We start from the raw sequence: 12,343 nt of genomic DNA on the forward strand, positions 1-12,343 counted from the left end.
CCAAACGCGTGTTGTAATGATTACGCCTCGGGGGGTCTCCTCTTCTTCTTTCATTTTCCTCATCTTGTCTACGAGTCATCCCTTGCTCCCGAGTCATCAGGTATATTCCCTCATTCCCTTTCTTAAGGTCGTTCTTCTCTTCTTACTTCGTCTTCGATGTCCTCCCCCAGATCCGCTTCCTCTGATTCCTCTGCCGCAAGTCATCTTCGGCGAGCGACCTCTTCAGACTCCGATGACGTCAACAGATCTAGTCGTGGTGGGCAAAAATCATCGACGAGTTCTCGCTCTGATTCGTCTTCCGACTCTACCTCACTCTCATCTGGCGACTACGAGTTCATCTTGTCTTCCTTGTGCGATGCCCTCTCTAATTGATGAGAATTTGCAGGATTCGGGTGTTCCCGAAGATCATGTCGTCGTTCGTGGTTCGTTGTCGGTCATCACTCATGGTTCTAGGAGGCAAATTCTCTCACATGTTCCCCGGACCTCTATCAAGCTCCAATCGGCAGAGAGGGCGGTTAGTCTCAGCGCATTACATCCTCTTCCACCCATTATTATTCCGGACGAAAATCAGCGTCCCTGGGATGTTCCGGATGGTCATATCTATCTCTCAGAGAAGCTTTTCACCAAGTGTGCGATCAACTTTCCCCTCCCTGCCTTCCTGATGTCTTACTTGGAGAATTGCAAGATGGCGATATCCCTGTTTGCAATGGCGACCTTCCGGAATGCAGTCGGTATCTCTATCTTGGTCGAGGCGGTGGGGATCGACCTTTCGGTGGAACACTTCGAGGAGCTTACTCGGTTTATTCCCACGAATAGGAATAAAACCTCGGGCGTTTATTACGTTGGTTCGAGGAAGCCGATACTCGTCGAGGGGACGAAGGGAAAAACTTACAACTGAGCCGGCTCATATTTCTTCATGAAGATGGTTCTTGGGGTCGTCGAAGACCCTTCAATTCCCTTATATTTTAGGTGGAATCTTTCACCCGGTATCCGATCTGCTCTGTAGATTCCTTGTCTTTAATTTTATTTTTTGTGTGGTACTTAACTCTTTTTCTTTTTTCAGTTTCTGTGCCAAGGTGTCTACTCCCGTACCCCCTGCCTTTCGTGCCGAGATAGAAAAGATTAAGTCAGTTGGACCTTACGTTTGGCCGGGATTGACTCAAGCAACCGGAAAGACATCAGTGAGGGTTGCAAACTCGTCAAAAACAAAGATTTCAAAACCCAAGGCAAAAACTTTAGTGCCGACAAGTGAGTATTTGGTTGAGCTATAAGTAGACGACGTTTTTTTTTTGACTATCTGCATGACCAGCAGGAATGGGGCGTCTAAACTTGGAAGTTCCCGACGTTTCTGCTCGTTTGCGACGACCTGCTGGGGCATCGTCCACGCCGCCTTCCGGTCCTCCTCCTCTGCGCGAGCGTTTTGACGACCCGCTGCTCGAGCAATTAGCGGGGAATAAGATTGCTTTGTCGCAGGACGCCCGTCTTGTCGAGGCACATGCGGGGAAGAAGGTTGTAGTTCCGTTCCCGTTTTCAAAGAGTCAGGTCAAGGCAGCTGAGGTTGCGAGAACTAAAACTTCTGGTCGTCCGGACGCGGTGGAGCAGGTTAGGGTGAGTACTCAGAAGAGGAAGGATGCTACAGGCTCGTCGGCTCCTGAGTCGGCGAAAAGGCAGAAACAAGGGAACAACGAGTGGGATTTCTGCTACTCCACCTCGAACCGTGCTTTCCCGACCGACTTTGCCTCTTGTGCCGAGCTATTTCGCAAAATTCACTTTGGTACAGGGAATCTCATACCGGTCACAGATCAACTGGCGACGGCTTTAAGCTCTAACCGGAAGCTGAAAGACAGGCTGTGAAGTTTGAGCGTGGTTAAAACGGGCTGGTAGCCGAGAGGAATGAGCTTTGCACCAAACTGGAGGTCGCCGTTTGGTTGCCGTTTCTAGGGGTCGGCTCCCTTTTGAACTTCTCTTTTGTCCGCTTTATAATTTAATAGTCGTTCATTTTACTTTTCTTTCCCCCCCCTCCCTTTTTTTTGGGTGCGCTCTAATCTGCTCTACTGGGTCGTCTCCTTTGTAGCCGAGCTGTGACTTGGTTTACAAGTGAAATTTTAGGTGCGGCTTGCGGTGGTCGGCTTACCCCTACTTTGCGAGTTGCAACTCGGCTTAAAATGAATTTTAGGTGAGACTCGTGTATGGTCAGCTTATCCCTTTTTTGCGAGTTTGCGACTCGGCTTAAAAACAAATTTCTAGGTGCGACTCGTGATGGTCGGCTTATCCTTATTTTGCGAGTTTGCGACTCGACTTAAAAACGAATTTCTAGGTGCGACTCGTGATGGTCGGCTTACTCGTGTATTGCGAGGTGCACTCGGTTCTTAGATAGCAGCCTTCGAAGACTCTTTTCTGACAAACGTGATAGTCGAAAGATTTTTTTATTATTGGTAGCTGTGTCCCGTTAACGGGACTGCCTACATACCCCCGATCAGGAAGGATCAAGCCACTCGTAGTTCAATTTACATAGATAACTGATACTTAAAGAAAATAGGCTACGCAGAGCCGGGTTTTTTTTTGAGGTTTTTTTTTTAGTAGTAGTAACGTTAGAAATGCATCGAGTCCCATTTTTCCGGCATTTGGCTCGGCGGTGTTCTCGAAGAGTTTTCGTAGGACGAGGTCCCCTTCATCGAAGTGTCAATTGTGGACCTTCCTGTTGTAGTATTTTGCCACGGCGAGCTGGTAATTTTGAATTCGCAAAAGTGCTTTGTCGCACTCCTATTTGAGCTCATCGAGCCGATCCAAAAGCATCTGCCTATTGAGTGCGGTATCCTGTACAAGCATTGTACGTTGAAGGCTCGTACTACCGACCACGGCGGGCGCCATTGCTTCCATTCCGTAGGCGAGGGAAAATGGAGTTGTGTTTGTTGCATGTCGTGGGGTCGTCCGGTAGGATCAAAGCACTACATCGAGCTCTTCAAGTATGGTCTTATTTGTTGTTTCGGCCTGCCCGTTTCTTTGTGGGTATCTCGGTGTCAACTTTCGTAACTTGATCCGCCATCTTGCGTAGAAGTCCTCGAATTGTAAGGATATAAACTGCAAACCATTGTTGGTGACTATTTCCATACGAAGATCTGAACATCTTTGGCTTTGATGTTGGCGTAGGACTCGACTTCGACCCATTTGGTGAAATAGTCAGTGAGGAAGAGGATGTAGCGTTTTTGTCTGGACGTGGGTAACGGGCCGATAATGTCCATTGCCCAATGCATGAATGGGTATGAAGCTATGCCAGCTCGAACCAGCTCGGTCGGCTGATGGATGATGGGGGCGTGTCGTTGGCACTTCTCGCATTTGGCGACGAACTTCTCACAATCAAATATCATTGTTGGCCAGTAAAGGCCATGCTTCTTAATTCGCAGTGCCAGGGCTCGGCCTCCTGAGTGATTACCTCTGGCCCCTTCTTGGGTTTCCATCATGACTCGCTTTGTGTCGTCGCCGTGTAAACATAACAAGAGGGCGCCTGACGCGGTCCGTAGGAGCAAATGTTCCTTCATTAAGGTGTAGTGGGCATTTTTTGTTCGCAACCGTAGTTTGGCCTACATGTCAGTTGGCACGTCGCCATGTGCGAGATAGGCGCGTATTTCGACTCGCCATTCTGTCTTGTCGTCATCGGAGGGAGGTTCGAACTGTCGTTGCGAGGTGGCGGCTTGCCGGGTGGGCCTGATTTCATTAGGTTGGTGAAGGGTGAGACATGTCTCTCTTCAAGTTTCATCTATGTTTTGCGTATCAATGCTTTCTACTGGTATGATTCGTCGAAGGTCAGGATCCGATGTTGACGCGAGTGCTGCTAGGGCGTCGACTGGAGCATTTTTCCCTCTTGGAATCTTGATGAGTTCGAACTCGTCGAAACGCTTGGACAGGATTCTGACAACATCGAGGTAGGCGGCCATTGGTGCGGTTTTGGTGTCGTATTCTCCACTCAATTGGTTGGTGACGAGTTGAGAGTCGCAGAAAGCTCTGATCTGTTTGATTTGCATCCCGCTGGCAAGCTTGAGTTCGGCGATGAGTGCTTCGTACTCGACGACATTATTGGTTGCCTGGAACCGACGGCGGAAGGACTGCTCCATAATTTCTCTGGTCGGAGATGTTAACCGAATCCCCACGCCGGAACCTAGATGAGAGGACACACCGCCGACATGCACGATCCACTGTTCATCTGTTGGGTCGGAGGGTGTTGGCTCGGCCCCGTCCAAAGGTAGTTCAATTAAGAAGTCAACTAACACTTGGGATTTAGCGGCCGGGCGGGTACGGAATTCGATGTCTTACTTGCTGATTTCAATTTCCCACTTCGGTAATTGTCCGGATTGGTTTGAACTGTGCAATATAGATCGCAACAGTTGATTGGACAGGACAGCGATGGTGTGCGACTGGAAATACGTTCGGAGCTTTCCTGCCGAAGTGACGACTGCCAGGGCGACCTTTTCGACTGTCAAGTAATGGGTTCAGCATTTTCGAGGTACTTGCTTATATAAAAGATAGGTTGTTGCTCTCCTCGGTCGTCTTTGACGAGTATTCCGCTGACCGCTGACACGGAAACCGCAATATACAGGAATAAAACTTAGCTGAGTTCTGGCTTTGCAAGTACTGGTGGTGTTGACAAGTAACTTTTCAGTTTTCCAAATGCGTCGTGGTAGGCCTCATTCCATTAGAAATTTCCTTTGGTCTTGAGGAGTTGGTAAAATGGCAGGCACTTATCTGTCGATCTGGATATAAAGCGATTCAGGGCGGCAATTCGCCCAGTTAGTCGCTGCACCTCTCTGGCATTCTTTGGCGAGGGGAAGTAGATGATCGCCTTGATTTGCTTCGGATTTGCTTCAATTCCCCGCCGAGTTACAAGGTAACCCAAAAACTCCCCTGACTTGACTGCAAAGGTACACCTGGCTGGATTCAATTTCATCCCGTACTTATTCAGAGTGTCGATGCACTGTCGGAGATGAGTAATATGATCGTCGGTGCGCTGTGACTTGACGAGCATTTCGTCTATGTATATTCCCATGGTCCTGCCGAGCTGCTCGGCGAACATCTTATTAACTAGTCGTTGGTAAGTTGTTCCTGTATTTTTTAGGCCGGAGGGCATGACCTTGTAACAGTAGGAGCCCCTATCTGTGATGAATGACGTCTTTTCTTGGTCATCCTTGTGCATTAAAATTTGGTTGTATCCCGAGAAGGCGTCCATAAAGGTTAGAAGCTCGTTGCCCGCAGTTGCTTCGACGAGCTGGTCGATCCGTGGTAGTGGGAAGCTATCCTTTGGACAAGCCTTGTTAAGGTCGGTAAAGTCCACGCAGACTCGCCATTTTCAGTTTTTCTTTTTTACGACTACCGGGCTAGCTAACCACTCGGGGTACTTGACTTCTACAATGGATACGGTGCCGAGCAGTTTATCGACTTCGTCATTCACTGCTTGCGACCTTTCCGGGCCTAGCTTACGTTGTTTTTGTTTGACTGGCTTATGCATTGGGTCGGCGTTGAGCTCGTGTGTTGTAACGGATGGATCGATTCCTTTCATGTCGGTCACAGTCCAAGCGAGCGTCGATATATTTGTCTTGAGAAAAAGGATCAGCTCGTTGTGTATAGCTACAGTTATTTCTGTTCCGATATTCACGCATCGTTTCCCATCAATCTCATCGAGGCTTACTTCTTCTAGTTGCAGCGACGCCCTGTTGGATCGGGGTCGGTTTTCCGTCGGTCGATGACAGGTTGTCGTTGCCGACCTGTTGCTTTGATTGCTATAACTTCTTCGCTGCGCGAATCTTGTGTTCGATCAGGAAGCAGGTCCTCGCTCTCTGCTGGTTGCCGTGCAATGGAAACACACCTTTTGGGGTTAGGAATTTGACGCATTGGTGGTACGTGGACGGGACTGCCCTCATCTTGTGGAGCCATGGTGTTCCAAGGATAACGATATAAATAGTAGGCTTGTCGATGACGACGAATTGAGAATACCTCGCCATTCCTCCGACAAAGATCGGCTGATCGATGGTGCCGACTGACATGAGATGATATCCGTCAAAACCGGTTAGAGAATGGCATTCTAGCCTAATGTCGCTCTCGCTGACCTCCATCTGTGCCAGGACGTTTCCGAAGATCACATTTACCGAGCTTCCGATGTCGATCAGAATTCTCGTAACTTCGCTTTCTCTGAACAAAAGTTCGACGACCAACGGGTCGTTATGTGGGAAATCTAAGCCTTCCAGATCGCTATCGTCGAAAGTTATCGTCGTGCTTTCTGAACCAGTCCTCGATGGCCAGGATTTCTTTGTTTCGGCTTTCCTGGTATAATCCCTTATCGACCTGATCAAGTCGTTGCACCCTGCTAGCCCACCCATGATCATGTTTATCTTTCTTATTATTGGGGGCGTTGGTCGGGCTGATGATCCACACGCGGTTGTTTTTCGGTATTGGTGTCATGCGGAGCCTCTATCTCGTCCTCATTTTGGTCGGCGAGCGCCTTGGAGTCGTTCACGAACTTCCGGGCGATATTCTCGGCTCGTTTGGTGTCATTTTTTCCGGGCCAGGTTGTTTTGCTTCTGTCAGACTCGACGACTATTGCTCCTTTTTTGTACTGTTCCATTAGGATCGCTTGGAGGTAGCGGCATTCTTCGATCGTGTGAATGGTACTTTGATGGTAATCGCAATACAAATAAATTTATATTAACATTTTTGAAATACGTCTTATAAATTTAAAATATATTTTTTTTTAGTATTATATGTAAATACATACATGATTTGCGATAAAAGTTTACTAGTTACAGACAAAAAAATTTAGAATGTTTAAACATAGTTAATTTGACACTATAACCGAATAAAATAGAGATATAAAACCTAGTTGTTTTGATTATGTTCTACGTAGTTTATAATGTGTATTAATGTATAAAATCAACTCATGTATAAAAAGAAAATAATAAAATGTTAAATATCATTCTCATATTACAAAACTATTAAAAATCAATCCAAAACTCACAAAACTAATAAATATAGTATTTCACAATTAAAAAAAATTATGTTTAAAGGAATTAAGCTTACACTAAAGAAACAAAATAAAAAATACATAAAATAATAAAGGAGATTAAATTAGAGACTATTAGAAATTTTTTCTATTTGTTGAGATAATAGTCACACATATTTGTCTTACGCATTTAGTAAACCATTTATTTATCTTTTTGAATATATATATATATATAATATAAGCTGTGGAAAATAATAATTTTGCAATAATTTAGGAAAATACATTTTTTATTTCCATTTTTTCTGTAAAAGAAATATAAAAATATTTCCAAGTTTCCTCGGTAATAGATATATTATTTAATTTAAGTTATTTTGTTTAGATGAATTCTTTAATTTTTCAAAAAAAAAAATAATTTATATAAAAGTGATTTTTGATTTGATTTTAACAAATTCCATTTGATGGATTTTAATTTAAGTAAAATATTATTTAAGGTTCAAAATTGAAATTAAATAGGTTATTAATTAATATAAAACCTAATTGACCAAAATTATTTAAAGAAGGTATAGATGGACAAACTTTTAAAAAAATACTCCTTTTTTTAAATTTTCCCTTATAATAAAGCATTACCAAAGAATTATTTATGGGAAAATGGACAGTCAGAGAACATAAAAAATCAGAGGAGAATCCAACTTAAAAGCAAAACAAAATATATGACTTGACCAAAATGTTTGCCAAATCTGCAGATATGAGGTTTCCATTTTTTTCAATCTTTGTGTTACCATATTAATTTTTTTACATCATTTGGGTATTGTAAACTCTATAAGTATGAAAGTTCAATATTCGAAGCCTACATCCTAAATCTATTCCTTCAACCACAATGAGATTGTTCTTAGTGTTTGTGATTCTCTTTGGCTTTTACAGTGAAGCCTATGGGAAAGGATCTTTAGATATCGATATGAAATTGAAGGCTCTTAACAAGCCTGCGTTGAAGACCATCAAGGTACATAGTTGCCTGAATTTGAATGCAAATATATATATATATATAACATCTTGTGTATATTTTTTGGCTTATGACTTCACATATCGATTGTACATTATTTTTAGAGTGAAGATGGAGATATAATAGATTGTATTGATATCTATAAACAACATGCCTTTGATCATCCCGCTTTAAGAAACCACAAGATTCAGGTAAACAAATTCTACACACACCTATTTGTTATAATAATAAAATTAACAAATAAATATAATAAATAACATTTGCAGACTCCGTAGATTTATTTTTAAAAATAGTTCTTAATTAATTTTTTGGTTAAATTTCCTTTATTTGCTTTGTACATAAGTATTGTTCTATCGTTAAACAGACTACATTTATGCATGCAGATGAAACCAAGTATGGAGTTTGGTGCAATGAAGAATACTATTCCAAACAACGGTTCTGATGAACAAATAATGTCTCAGATTTGGTCAAAATCAGGAGACTGTCCTATTGGGACAATACCGGTTCGCAGAGTTAGTAGAGAAGACATAAGAAGAGCCTCTTCACCGTCTCGTTTTGGGAAAAAAACTCCTCGTAGATACAGTTTTCTCGACAACGCACTTCAGAACAAGGGCAATTTCAATATAACTCCTGAAAAAGTAAACAGTTCCCGCCCAAGGTTAATATCGGTACGTAGCATCGCTTTTAGTTTCGGAATTGTTAAATCTATCAAAGCTTTTATTTTTTTTAAAGATTTCTAGAACATTAGAATTTCAAGTTTTGACAAAAAAGACAATTAATATCAAAGGGCTTGAATTAATCGCAGTTAGGTTCTAAAAATAACGATTAAAACCTTTTTCTGGTTAATTGGAAACACTTATTGTTTGATTATGATATAGGAGGCAGTCCTTATCGCCCTAGGGTACAATTATTATGGCGCTCGATCCGATCTAAATGTGTGGAATCCTCCGAGAGTTCAGGCCAGCGATTACAGCTCTTCTCAGATCTGGCTACTCAGTGGACTGTCAGATAACTTTGAAAGCATAGAAGCTGGTTGGGCGGTAAATTTTCAACCCCTAGAATTGTACTATATATTGATCTTGAAGTAACTAGTAAATAGATCGCCATAAACCAATTTCAGGTGAATCCAAGGCTTTTCGGTGACTCTCGCACACGTCTCTTCATCTATTGGACTGTAAGTACACCATTTCACAAATACTGATCGAATTTATAACATTTCTGGAGTTTATTACTTATCTTTCTATTTGGATTTGCAGAAAGATGGATATGATCAAACAGGGTGCTTCAACCTCTTATGCACCGGTTTTGTGCAAACAAGTACTACGATTGCCTTAGGTGCAACGATAGCACCCGTTTCGAGTCCCTCGCGAAAACAATATTACTTCACCGCCAGCATCTTCATGGTAACAATTTCTACAAAATCATCTCCCAAAACCCCGAACTAGATTAAAAATTTTGTGCTATTTTTTTGTATATGATTTGGTTAATGCCCCAAAAAATTGGTGTTACAGATCAACATTTCAAAGCTAAAGTTTCCTTTTGACATGTTTTAAACGCGACATGAATGCTCTTTAGCATAAAATGTTTTAATGATCGATGGTGCTTGCAGGATGTAAAAAATTTTGGGAATTGGTGGTTGATTTGCGCAAACCACGTGATAGGTTATTGGCCAGGGTCACTCTTCAATTACCTCAGACATAGCGCAATTGCTGTGCAGTGGGGTGGAGAAGTCCATAGTCCTAACTTGTGGAAGAGGCCGCACACAAGAACTTCAATGGGGAGTGGACAATGGGCATCTTCCTTATGGGCCAAAGCTTGTTACCACACAAACATTAGGATCAGAGACAATTCTTTGCAGTGGAAATATCCTAAGTATCTATCCGAGTACGCTAATGAGAACAAATGTTATTCTACAAATCTGCATCGGAGAACGCAAAAGTCAGAGCCCCACTTTTACTTTGGAGGACCTGGCCAGAATTCTCGTTGTCCCTAATCTCATATTGATTTTATCAATGTTCATTCTCCTTTTTTATTAATCTTACATAAAATTTGGAAATGAAATTATGATTAGCAAAGAGTTCTTCTCCATAAAATATAAAATTATAAAGAAATTAATAATGAATCTTCCTAAAATATTACTACAATATATATATATATATATATATATTAATTTATACTGACTAGTTCATTAAAATAGTTTTCCACAAAATGTATAGTCATTGTACAATTTTAAATAGAAAAATTCCTGGGTACACCACCCAAAAATTGTCTTTTTATTTTATTTTCATAATTAGTTTGTGCATATTCTCTAACTAAAAGTTAACCATTAGAGGAACAAAAAGAAAATGATTAAAAAGAACAATGCGGAACGGAATAAACAAATTTTGAGGAATGAAAGGAAAAGATGCAGACAAGAAACAAAATAATAACTGGTGACCAAATAATAACAATATTTTTTAAAATATATTAAATATTAAATAAATTAATCAATAAAAATACTAATACTACTTTTAATGTATATAAAATAAATTTTACATTTGATTTAAAAAATAAAATTTGTGAATTAAATTTTAGATACATCATATTAAATACGAATAGTTAATATTAACATACAATAAGAATTTAAGAACAATTTAAAATATTATTTTGTTTTTATTTACGATATAAACATCGTTTAAATTTATTTTACTATTCATACAATTTTCAAGTTAAGCCTTCAGATTAATTTAACATGAACTTTTATATCAAAATATATTTTTCTGCCAGTACTGTGAAAAATATGAATATTATTGTATTATAAAATTGAAATATTATTAAAAAAAATTTAATATTTGTTTTTTTTTTTTTCATTTGTTCCTCATCAATTTTGGGGAGGAACATTTTTGTTCTATTGTTCCTCATTTTATGTGGAATATAGAAGAATGATGAGAAAATAATATTCTTTTTAAATGGTAAAAATTTTGAAGAATGAATAAGAATATCATATTCTTCCTCGTTCTTTTCCTAAATTATGGTTACCAATTGGAGTCAATGTGTAACCCCACCACCATATGTCACATGAAAAGGCATGTTATATTTTTTTTGGTTAGACAACAATTTTAATGGTCCTTAAAGTTTGTTTTTCTTTATTCCCTAATTGTTTTAAGCCTCTTATTTTCCTTTCTTTTACTTTTATTAAGAAAAAGAGAGACCTTGCAAAATACATTCTGATTTCATTTTTGAGTGAGACCAACAGAAAATAAAGCAATTAGTAAATTCACCATCCTATGGAGCAAGGTACGTTAAGCAATTTTTAAAAGCTTTTATTCNAAAAAAAAAAAAAAAAAAAAAAAAAAAGCTTTTAAACTTGTTTAAATATAAATAGTGACGGTAGAGACATGCTTTCTCCATAGGATGATACATCACCAGTTCACAACATATCAACATCTCAAAAATTGTCACATGTACATTCTTACTATTCTAAATAAAAATATATCAAAAATTCATAGAAAACTAGAATCTCAATTATTCTAACATTTACCGACGCCTTCGTTTACTTTTAGTTTCAAATTCTAAAATATTATTGTTTATCGAACTCAAAAGCTTTCTCAAGTGTTTATAAGCTTAAAAAATTGGACGAGAGAGAGATCTCAATGAAAAATAAAGACCAAAACAAATTTGCATGTAATGCGGGAGTATATATAATGTATTTGAACCTTGTCGGTATGAATTTACTATGCAAAATTGTATGAATCACACCAGAGATCGAGTCCTGCTTCCTACGAATATAAAAATTTGGCTAAAGGGCCAATCAGTTATGGCATAATGGAGGGATTGAGTCCTGCTTCCTACGAATGTAAGAATTTGGCTAAAGAGCCGACCAGTTATGGCATAATGGTTGGCAAAAAAAACAAATATGCATATAATGCCAGTAATAACTATTCAAGCCTATTAATTTATTTAGATCTTCAATGTTGAAGACGAATAAAGTATTTGAATAAGATACTACTCCGTATATAAAAATCTTTTATTTATAATATAAGCATAGCCTCGTCGTGTTAAGTAGCATAGAAAGCTAATTAAAATATGATTATTGTTATTATGATTATTTCACAAAAAGCTTGTAACATGTAACATGTAAATTATTATTAATGAACCCTCGATGCATGAGTAACACATGCAGAGAAAACGATCGTGTTGAATATTTATTGTGTCCACCAGATACCAATCCATTTTAGATAACCTTTTTCAAGAAACATAAACTAAAAGAAAATGAAGTAAATGTGAAGGATTCTCTTTTAAATTACCAACAAGTTATTATCAAATAAATTTAAATAAAATGAAGTAAATGTGATGGGATCCCCCCCCCCCCCCCC

General features: G+C 39.6%; 2 protein-coding genes across 2 annotated transcripts; one reads left to right on the forward strand and one right to left on the reverse strand.

Annotated features, from left to right (window-relative positions):
- On the reverse strand, positions 5,772–6,368 carry LOC104753605. The gene has a single exon (XM_010475834.1). The coding sequence runs from the start codon at positions 6,366–6,368 to the stop codon at positions 5,772–5,774; it is 597 nt and encodes a 198-aa protein (XP_010474136.1).
- LOC104750414 lies at positions 7,836–10,008 on the forward strand. The gene is made up of 7 exons (XM_010472207.2): positions 7,836–7,988; positions 8,093–8,179; positions 8,372–8,656; positions 8,867–9,028; positions 9,109–9,162; positions 9,245–9,391; positions 9,598–10,008. The coding sequence occupies exons 1-7, from the start codon at positions 7,866–7,868 to the stop codon at positions 9,979–9,981; spliced, it is 1,242 nt and encodes a 413-aa protein (XP_010470509.1). The 5' UTR covers positions 7,836–7,865; the 3' UTR covers positions 9,982–10,008.

This window comes from Camelina sativa, chromosome 16 (genome assembly GCF_000633955.1).
Source record: "Camelina sativa cultivar DH55 chromosome 16, Cs, whole genome shotgun sequence".
NCBI lineage: Eukaryota > Viridiplantae > Streptophyta > Magnoliopsida > Brassicales > Brassicaceae > Camelina > Camelina sativa.

Coding starts and splice junctions, on each gene's coding strand:
- LOC104753605 (XM_010475834.1), bottom strand. CDS start 6,368: ATGGGTGGGCTAGCAGGGTGCAACGACTTGATCAGGTCGATAAGGGAT.
- LOC104750414 (XM_010472207.2), top strand. CDS start 7,866: ATGAGATTGTTCTTAGTGTTTGTGATTCTCTTTGGCTTTTACAGTGAA. Junction 9,029..9,108: donor GCATAGAAGCTGGTTGGGCG/GTAAATTTTCAA, acceptor AACCAATTTCAG/GTGAATCCAAGGCTTTTCGG. Junction 9,392..9,597: donor TCACCGCCAGCATCTTCATG/GTAACAATTTCT, acceptor TGGTGCTTGCAG/GATGTAAAAAATTTTGGGAA.